The 10,327-nt window shown below is 43.6% G+C and overlaps 1 protein-coding gene across 1 annotated transcript in view; it reads left to right on the top strand.

The window, feature by feature from the left end:
* Positions 1-7,043, top strand: part of tmem79a (transmembrane protein 79a) — a 12,433-nt gene extending 5,390 nt beyond the window's left edge. Inside the window, 4 exon segments of the mRNA XM_036577906.1 lie at positions 1,856-2,047; positions 2,295-2,476; positions 2,478-2,518; positions 3,995-7,043. Of these exon segments, the coding sequence (XP_036433799.1) occupies positions 1,856-2,047; positions 2,295-2,476; positions 2,478-2,518; positions 3,995-4,187 (608 nt within the window). The 3' untranslated portion in view covers positions 4,188-7,043.
* Positions 7,044-10,327: the final 3,284 nt, after the last annotated feature.

Here is a 10,327-nt window from a genome sequence, read left to right as displayed (position 1 = left end):
AGTCAGACAGATGTTCTTATGTCATATTAGTCAGTGTATCTGTATCTGTGTGATCTGGATTATGTAGTCAGACAGACAGTCAGACAGATGTTCTTATGTCATATTAGTCAGTGTATCTGTATCTGTGTGATCTGGATTATGTAGTCAGACAGACAGACAGACAGATGTTCTTATATCAGATTAGTCAGTGTATCTGTATCTCTATGATCTGGATTATGTAGTCAGACAGTCAGTCAGACAGATGTTCTTATATCAGATTAGTCAGTGTATCTGTATGATCTGGATTATGTAGTCAGACAGACAGTCAGACAGATGTTCTTATATCATATTAGTCAGTGTATCTGTATCTCTGTATGATCTGGATTATGTAGTCAGACAGTCAGACAGATGTTCTTATCAGATTAGTCAGTGTATCTGTATCTCTGATCTGGATTATGTAGTCAGACAGTCAGTCAGACAGATGTTCTTATGTCAGATTAGGCAGTGTATCTGTATCTCTGTGTGATCTGGATTATGTAGTCAGACAGACAGTCAGACAGATGTTCTTATATCATATTAGTCAGTGTATCTGTATCTCTGTATGATCTGGATTATGTAGTCAGACAGACAGTCAGACAGATGTTCTTATCAGATTAGTCAGTGTGTCTGTATCTCTGATCTGGATTATGTAGTCAGACAGTCAGTCACACAGATGTTCTTATGTCAGATTAGTCAGTGTATCTGTATCTCTGATCTGGATTATGTAGTCAGACAGACAGTCAGACAGATGTTCTTATATCAGATTAGTCAGTGTGTCTGTATCTCTGTATGATCTGGATCAGTTATCAGATAAACTCCGGTAGTTTACTCTGGAGGGGTTTAGCCAGTTGAGTCATACACCATAAAGGACCTTAGTAATTTACCCACAATTCCCTCTGATAGACTGGATCAAACTGTCATCACCCCGACATTCAGTCCAGAGTTAAACTTAAACAGTTCCTGACAGACAGACAGACGGACGGACGGACGGACAGATAGACAGACAGACAGACAGACAGGAGCTTTCAGTCAGTAGCAGCTAGTTTAGCATTAGGCTAGCGAGTGGGCTCATTTAGCTTAGCCCCCCCTGCAGGACAGTGATCACTCTGCACTGAGAGAGAGAGAGCGAGAGAGCTTCACTCTCTCATCTATCTCTCCTCTTCAGACCAGCAGCAGGGCTGTGGTTCACAGGCCTAAACTGGAGGATGGAGCGCTGAGTCTAGCTAAGATCCGTTAGCAGTTAGCCGGTTCTCCTGGTTAGCTAACAAAGCAGAGGTTCCCGTGTCTGTTAGCAGGTTCTGTTCTGAGGTGCTGTATCTGAGTGATTACCTCATCACAGTGGGCGTCGCCCCATGCTGAACATCTCCTCCCCCATCCAGTGTCATGTTTGGGGTTTTCTGGGTGCTGTATTTGCTGTTTAGCCGCAGTAGCGTGTTGGTGTTCATAAGCGTGACGTTCGCGCAGTGATGTTTCGATCTGGGGTATTCAGGGAAATTACACAGATCCTTTATCCTGTATGAATCAGCCAATCAGATCACACGAACACTACACTGCAGCACCTCCTCTGTTCAGACTAATCCAGCAGGACAGCAGAAGGTAATTAGCTCAGGAGTTATTATTCAGCCGCTCTGTAGAAACTAGACAGTGCAGTTTCACACGGGATTAAATCACAGATCTCGTCAGTCGTCACTCAGATTACTCCCTACAGTCTTAATGCAGCTCCAGTAGGGCTTAAGGTTTGATTTGAGAGAAATACTTAATGTAATCTAATAACCTCTCTCTGTCTGTCTGTCTGTCTGTCTGTCTCTCACTCTCTCACTCTTTCTCTCTCTCTCAGGTCGTTGTGGGTGCTGTGGTGAGATAGTAAAGCTGAGTGTAGGTCTCTTAGCCGCTGCGGCGATGTTTCCTCTCCTGGTGTGGGCGGGTTTTGAGCTCCTGCCCTTCGACACTCCTCCGGTCAGCAGCGCCCCCTTCAGGCTGGTGTACACGCTGCACTGTGCTTTCTTCGCTACTCTCCCCATCGTTCTGGGTGCGTTTACAACAGAGCTCCTCTGATAACACAGAGTGAAACATTAAAAGAGGTTCTATGACAGTAAAAGGGAGTGTTATATTAAAGCAGAAGAGGTTCTTTAGCTTTTAATTGGTTAGCTTTCGCTTGGTGGTTAGCTTGATATCAGTCATAATGATGATTTTCATTCAGTGTGTGTGTATATATATATATATATATATATATATATATATATATATATATATATTCCTGTCTTTGTGTCTCTAAGGTGTGTTGGTTCAGGGTGTGTCCCGGTTTAAATTCGGCGCCCTGAAGCCCCTGTTTGACGGGACTCGTGCGATGCGTGATATTGTTGTCCACGGCAACTACGTCCGGGACTCCCTTCATCTGTACCTCCTCTACTTCATCCAACTCGCCGTCATGGCAACCTACGTCAGGCAGGACATGCTGAAAACTGGTGCCCTTACTGACCATCATCTTCGTGTTTGGCAGGTGAGTCTGTGATGACTGACAGGTAGACAGGTAGTCCTCACTGCAGTAATCAATAACAGTGTTTGGCAGGTTAGTCTGTGATGACGGACAGGTAGACAGGTAGTCCTCGCTGCAGTAATCAATAACAGTGTTCAGCAGGTGAGTCTGTGATGACGGACAGGTAGACAGGTAGACCTCACTGCAGTAATCAGTAACAGTGTTCAACAGGTGAGTCTGTGATGACGGACAGGTAGACAGGTAGACCTCACTGCAGTAATCAGTAACAGTGTTCAACAGGTGAGTCTGTGATGACGGACAGGTAGACAGTTAGTCCTCGCTGCAGTAATCAATAACAGTGTTCAGCAGGTGAGTCTGTGATGACTGACATGAAGACAGGTAGACCTCACTGCAGTAATCAATAACAGTGTTCAACAGGTGAGTCTGTGATGACGGACAGGTAGACAGGTAGTCCTCTCAGCAGTAATCAATAACAGTGTTCAGCAGGTGAGTCTGTGATGACTGACAGGTAGACAGGTAGACCTCTCTGCAGTAATCAATAACAGTGTTCAACAGGTGAGTCTGTGATGACGGACAGGTAGACAGGTAGTCCTCTCTGCAGTAATCAATAACAGTGTTCAACAGGTGAGTCTGTGATGACGGACAGGTAGACAGGTAGTCCTCTCTGCAGTAATCAATAACAGTGTTCAACAGGTGAGTCTGTGATGACGGACAGGCAGACAGGTAGTCCTCACTGCAGTAATCAGTAACAGTGTTCAACAGGTGAGTCTGTGATGACTGACAGGTAGACAGTTAGTCCTCACTGCAGTAATCCATAACAGTGTTCGGCAGGTGAATTCGTGATGATGGACAGGTAGACAGGTAGTCCTCACTGCAGTAATCAATAACAGTGTTCAACAGGTGAGTCTGTGATGACTGACATGTAGACAGGTAGACCTCGCTGCAGTAATCAATAACAGTGTTCAGCAGGTGAGTCTGTGATGACTGACAGGTAGACCTCACTGCAGTAATCAATAACAGTGTTCAGCAGGTGAGTCTGTGATGACTGACATGTAGACAGGTAGATCTCACTGCAGTAATCAATAACAGTGTTCAGCAGGTGAGTCTGTGATGACTGACAGGTAGACAGGTAGATCTCACTGCAGTAATCAATAACAGTGTTCAGCAGGTGAGTCCATGATGAGTGATGGGTAGACAGGTAGACCTCAGTGAGAGGTTCTTGTGCTGCTCCTCCAAAGTTACATAGCACTATAGCAGGAGTTCCGGGCCGGAGTGGTGATAACAGAGACGCCGTTCTCACTGTTATAAATCAATGTAGCATCAAAATGACTTTGAATCTGTTATTTTAAGGTAAAACTGTTACATAATGTTGCTTCAAAGAAGTGAACTTCAGACCCCTGAGGCGTCCGGGCTGATCCACTTTTGGGGGACGTTTCTTTGTCCAAATCTTCTGTAACCCTGCTCTGTTTGTGTGCTCAGGCTGATCTACTGGGTCTGTGTGGTGTTCCGCAGCAGCGTTCGCTCTCTCGGTTTCGGACTCTCCTTCCTGCCCGTGCTGGTCCTGCTAGGAGCCAATCTCTACTTCGTCTGCTCGTCAGTCGGACCGGAGGCGGTGTTTGACGTGGCTCCGCCCACCACAGCCCCGCCCCCAAAGCCGAGGTGGTGGGGTTGATCAGTTCACCGACACATCGCAAGCACGGCTAATGAAGGAAAGCTACTGCTGTTGGCAACTAAGACATTAAAGACGAAGAAGAAACAGAACGACTTCATTCTAGAGGTTCTTTCCTCAGTGTTCGCTGTACGTAGCTTCATAATCACATGATGGTTAACAAGCTTGGGCCAGTTAGCTGGTGTGGAGGATAATGCTAACTGCCCAGTTCTACATACTTGATCTTTTATACAGCCTCAATTGGTTGGCATCACTCCAGGACTGAGATATTCCAGCATCGGTAGCAACTTTACGGATTCCTCTAAAGTCAGACATAGAAATGAGACATAGACAATCGTGTTTGGACAAAGCCTACGATTTATATATTCATACTATATACTCACACTGTACGAAAAAGCTTTGCCTAGCGCTACCCGTGAAACCCAGCCCCTAAAGTCAGCTCTGTCTACACACAATTTCCAATAATCAGTTTCATTTAAAATACTGTGCTGTGTGTCCAAGTTCTGAGAAAAAACACTGTCTGAATCTCAAAGGACTCCCTCTACAATTAAAACAGTGGCTCCTGCACCCAAACAGTGCATCGTATCACTGCTGTCAGAACAAAACCTTGCATCCCCATTTTGGTCATTTGTCAGTTTTTTGACGTGATTTGAAAATGCCTGTTGTCCTTTACATGGTGTGCTAATTTCACGACGAATGGACCAAAAGAAACGGCCCAAAATTACTTGGAAAAAGTTTGGTAACTTTTACATTAAGGTAAAATATGTTTTTTTTATTTCTCCCATATTTTGGAGATGCGAGGTTTCGTTCCGACAGCAGCATAATAAACAGCCATTTGGGATTCAGCCAAGTGTGCACAGTTCCATACTGGACAAACAGTGCCCAGTTTTGGTGTAGAAGCCAGAACTTACATAGTGCACTACATAGGAAGGAGGGGGGCGTTTAAGATTCAGCCATCGACAAACTGCTATAACAGCTCTGCTAACTTCTGCCACACTGTGAAATGAAACTCAACACCAGGTTTTACAAACTCATTAAAAAAATCACAGTATTTATTTCTGCACACCTCACAGTTCAGTTCAAATGGAGGAAAGTCGGCATATACGGACGTTGGTACCGCAGATGGCGACTTATTTGCGTCCGTTTATGCGTGATGCCCTGTGTAGGAGAGGTGGTTGTGATTGTGTGTGTGTGTGGTTCTAGGTGAGTGTGACCAAAATCTCAGAAATCCACCTCATCATACGACTGCTCAGCTAGAGCTCGTTCGGACAGTTAACTGGGCATCGCTGCCCCTCTTAGACTGCAAATGACAGCCAGTGAAGCTAAAATTTGGCCTAATCATGATTTTCCGTCAGCTTCAACCAAACAGGCTAACATCACACAGTGTATGCCTGGTTGTAGATTTTGCTCTTCTGTGTTGAGATCAGATCAGTTTCACATCACCTCTGTTTATTCTTCTGCAGCGTTCACTGTAAGAATGGTGGAAAATCAAAAACTGAAAAATCAGTTCTGCTCATCTCAACTGTAAATCAGCCAAGGCGCGTTTGGCGTCTGGAGTTAGCTGCTTTAGTTTCAGCACAGGAGCTACGAGGCTAGCAAGACGTGTAAACATACAGCTGCTAGGCTAGCATGGCGCTAACTGCACGTCTAAGTCTTCTCACGGTCGTCCTCAGACTGTGTGGAGGTGTTCAGTGTCTCTGATAGACCTGATTATGATGTTTCTGACTCTGTGTGACTCACTGTGATCTATAAACATGGACTGAAGTGCTTTAGCACAGATAAACACAGCAGTGGCCTGATTTTTTAATCAGCTTCATGATTTAACGCAGCAGCAGAATGGATTCTGATTAGACTGATGAGTTTAACAACTAGCCGTAACATCAGCCCATCCTGAAATCTGAAACAAGAAATCTGTATGCAAGTCTGGTCCAAGTTGGAGCTCAGAGGGTCCTGCTTCCTGTTTTTTCTCTCATGGTTCCTGTTTGTGTCATGAAATGTTTGTGTTGGCTGGGTTTGAGGGTTAGCAGCTCCAGGTGAGTTAGAGCTGAGTAGATTCAATGAATCCAGGTCAGTAACACACTGTCCGAACTAATCTCACACAGAAGAAGGGCTGGATGACCGGATTCAATAAAATAATGAACCTAAAATAAAGGAATACAGGAGCATAAGTTTATTCAAAAGTGTTGTTTTGGTATATTTTTGTAAATTATAATATGAATGTTTCCAAAACATCATTTACATAAATACTTTAGGTCATATATTTATATCGCTGTTGGGAACAAAACCTTGTATCTCCAAAACGGTGACTTTACAGGAGAAGGAAAAACACACATTACTTTTAATGTAAGTCAGTGGAACCAGACCTTTTTTCCAAGTCATTTTGGGCCGTTTCTGTTGGTCGGTTCATCATGAAATTTACACACAATCTAAAAACAGGTATGTTTAAATTATGTCAAAAACTGAAAAATGACAAAACTGATCTCCATATTTCCATATTTCTCCATATTTGTCGTTTCTCATTTTCAGCAGCTGCCCTTTACTTTGGGTCAAAATCTCATGACTAGACCAACAGAAATGCTCCAGACTGACTGAGATTAGATCATTTCTCCATTAACTTCCATTCAATGTTGAGTGTGTTTTTTCCTTCTCCTGTAAAACAGACCCCAACATCACCATCTATGAAGCCCTGTTCGTTAGTGATTTTATGAGTGTTTTGTTTGTCCTCTCTTGTCTGATTTGTGATGTTTAAAAGCTCTATTAAGACTGATGTACAGAGGTGTGTATTGCTATTTTAGTCTGTGTGATGTAATAATTATGCCTGATTGTCCCTGATCAATAAATTTGCTGATTATTTTGGAATGAAACGCTTCTTTAGTCCTACAGACTTGATATGAAGTCAGTCATTCTGGTCTCAGTCTATTTGGACAGTCCCCAACAGATCATGTACAGGTGCTCAAATGGTTAACAAACAATGAGGTGTAGCTCAGCTGAAGAGGGTTTAGATCAGCATTAGTGTTGGGACCAGGGCTAGAGTTAGTTTTAGCTTTGGGTCGAGGTTAAAGTGAATTTAGTAGATATTATGTTTAGTTGAATGTAATTTAACCTGTTAATTGTGGCCCATTGTTGCCTGAAGCGGTGTACCCAAAATAAAGGGGGCGCTGTTCACACATACTGTGGGCTACAGTCATGGTGTGAAATTTAGGGGATCTGGGACCCCCTAAATAACCTGTTGGACCCCCTGAATGTCTCAAAATCAAAACATAACAAACAGACACTCAAATCCAGACTGAATGAAGCTGTTTATCTGCTTCTCCCACAATCAGCTTCTGTCTCTGGAGTTCTTAACTAACTAGAGCTGCAGCACTGCTCTGCCTCAGGGTGGCGCTGTAGCAGACTGGTTCACCCAGTTGGTCCTTCACAGCCTAGAAACTGTAACTCTGCCCGGATTCCTCTGAAAAACTTTACAATGAGCTGCAGCAGATCTGTAAATCTGAAAACTCGCCCAGTTTCCCAAGAGTTTGGAGTGAAGAGTGACTGTTCCTCATTTCACACACTGAAGACAGAAGAGGAGACGAGGAAGATCTCAGTTACTGTGAGGAAGAGCACAGAACCGCACTAGAACAGAGACTCTACAGAAGAGGAGACGAGGAAGATCTCAGTTAATGAGAGGAAGAGCGCAGAACCGCACTAGAACAGAGACTCTACAGAAGAGGAGACAAGGAAGATCTCAGTTAATGAGAGGAAGAGCGCAGAACCGCACTAGAACAGAGACTCTACAGAAGAGGAGACGAGGAAGATCTCAGTTACTGTGAGGAAGAGCGCAGAACCGCACTAGAACAGAGACTCTACAGAAGAGGAGACGAGGAAGATCTCAGTTAATGAGAGGAAGAGCGCAGAACCGCACTAGAACAGAGACTCTACAGAAGAGGAGACGAGGAAGATCTCAGTTAATGAGAGGAAGAGCGCAGAACCACACTAGAACAGAGACTCTACAGAAGAGGAGACGAGGAAGATCTCAGTTAATGAGAGGAAGAGCGCAGAACCGCACTAGAACAGAGACTCTACAGAAGAGGAGACGAGGAAGATCTCAGTTACTGTGAGGAAGAGCGCAGAACCTCACTAGAACAGAGACTCTACGGGAGAACAACTGATAAAACAAACATTTACTGACACTGAAGCAGACAGACAACACGGGACCCCCGAATACCAGGGGGGGATTTACACAAGACTCAGAGTCAGAGTCTAGAATGGAAGAGTCTGTTTCCTCCTGACTCATAGATTTCTAATCTGATCTTTGACTCAGAGTAACAGAGTCAAGAACGAAGGAGTTTGTTTCCTCCTTACTCATAGATTTGTAGACTGATCTCTGACTCAGAGTCAGAGTCTAGAATGGAGGAGTTTGTTTTGTCCTGACTCATAGATCTGTAGACTGATCTCTGACTCAGAGTCAAAGTCTAGAATGGAGGAGTTTATTTCCTCCTGACTCATAGATCTGTAGATCTCTGACTCTTGCCGTGTTATCAGACCTCATGTTGTGGATGATGGTGTCTGGAGGCGGTGAGGCTCTGAAGGTGAGGACACGCTGATCTGCTGGCGTTTGATCATTCGGTGCTGATGCTGTAAACGAGTCGATCGTCACTGCCCTGAGTAACGGATCGTTAAAGGGTTTGTGGGAGTCGAATCCTGGGAGGTCGAGCTCTTTAACGCTGTCCTGCATCGCTGGACTGATGGACGAGTTGAAGCGTAAAGGTGATGTGTAAAAAGGGACGACGGCTCCCGAGTGAGTCTAAGCGTTGGTCCTGTCATCAGGAGATCAGAGGTTCGATACCTGGTGATGCTACAGCCGTCCGTGGCCGGGAGTCCAAGACAGTCCTCGCTCTCTCTGGGTGGGCAGGACGGCCCCCCATCTCCCCCCATCACCCAAAACCACGATGCTAGTTAGCGCAGGCGTCTGTGAGCTGACGTAACAGGTCTGGTGGAGCGCGTTCGGCTGCCCAATGACGCTGCGTTAGCGGCAATCTGTGAGGATGTGCTGGAGCTTCTCAGGACTCAGAGGAAGCCTGTGTCCTTCACCCTCCTAGAGCTGGGGGTATCGTGTGACTGGGGGAGTCAGAACTAGTGGGTGGAACTGGAGACGACTAACTGGGGGAAAATAACAAAGACAGAGGAGAACTCTTGTGCTGGTTCAGTGATCTAGAACAGGTTAAAGCATCGACAGTGGACTCTCCTCATAAAGTCCTACCATCATGTCCTTCAGTCCTACAGAGTAAAGTGACCACTGCAGGACAGGCACTCGCAGGAAACTGCACGAGCGTTCAGACAGTCAGAGTCTGTTTTCAGTAATATAAAACCAAACTGCAGCAGATAAACGTGTGAAATAATTCAAATTCTAACCCTGAGGAACTTCAGACGTTCAGAGGATCACTAATAATCAGTAGGAAGATGTATGAAAAATGTTAAAATGTTAGATGTGTTCAAATTGATTAATCTAAAATGACTGTTTAAAGTTATAACATAATTAATATCCATAAGATCTTGTATATGCATAAAATCCTGAGGTGGATAACGACCCATAAAACTCCTATAAAAGACAGTATAAAACGTTACAGTACATTATTTATCATTTATCAACTCGTTGTTGGCAAAATACTTGAAATGTTAAGAAGCAGTTTGTTTATGACATTTAAAGTATTTTGGCAACAACAGAAGTTTTTGTTCAATATAAAATATTATGGATATTAATTTTGCATCCCTCGGTGCATTTCAGAATAATCATTTGACACATCTAACTAACATTTTTATTACAGCTTCAAACAAATTTAGTAATCCTATCAATGTGATTAAAAAAAAGATACATTTTTAAAAACTATTTTCTAACATGGTGGTTTTACTTCATTAAGAACATCAGGTCTGATCTTCTGAATGCTGGTGTAGCTTCCTGTAATAATGTGTTTATTCTATAGGAATAAAGGAAATTAAGATTCTCAACAATAAAATATACAAACAAAATATTCTAAACAAAAAGGCACTTTTGGATGTTAACAATTATTTAAGCAACAACAAGAGGTTGTTAACTGATACTGTAACTATTTATACTGTCTTTTATTGGAGTCTTTATAGGTCAAGTTATCCACCTTGAGATC

Source organism: Colossoma macropomum, unplaced genomic scaffold (assembly GCF_904425465.1).
Source record: "Colossoma macropomum unplaced genomic scaffold, Colossoma_macropomum, whole genome shotgun sequence".
Classification (NCBI taxonomy): Eukaryota; Metazoa; Chordata; class Actinopteri; order Characiformes; family Serrasalmidae; genus Colossoma; species Colossoma macropomum.
The sequence above is the reverse complement of the archived record's forward strand: the minus strand, read 5'-3'. Positions and strand labels throughout refer to the sequence as shown.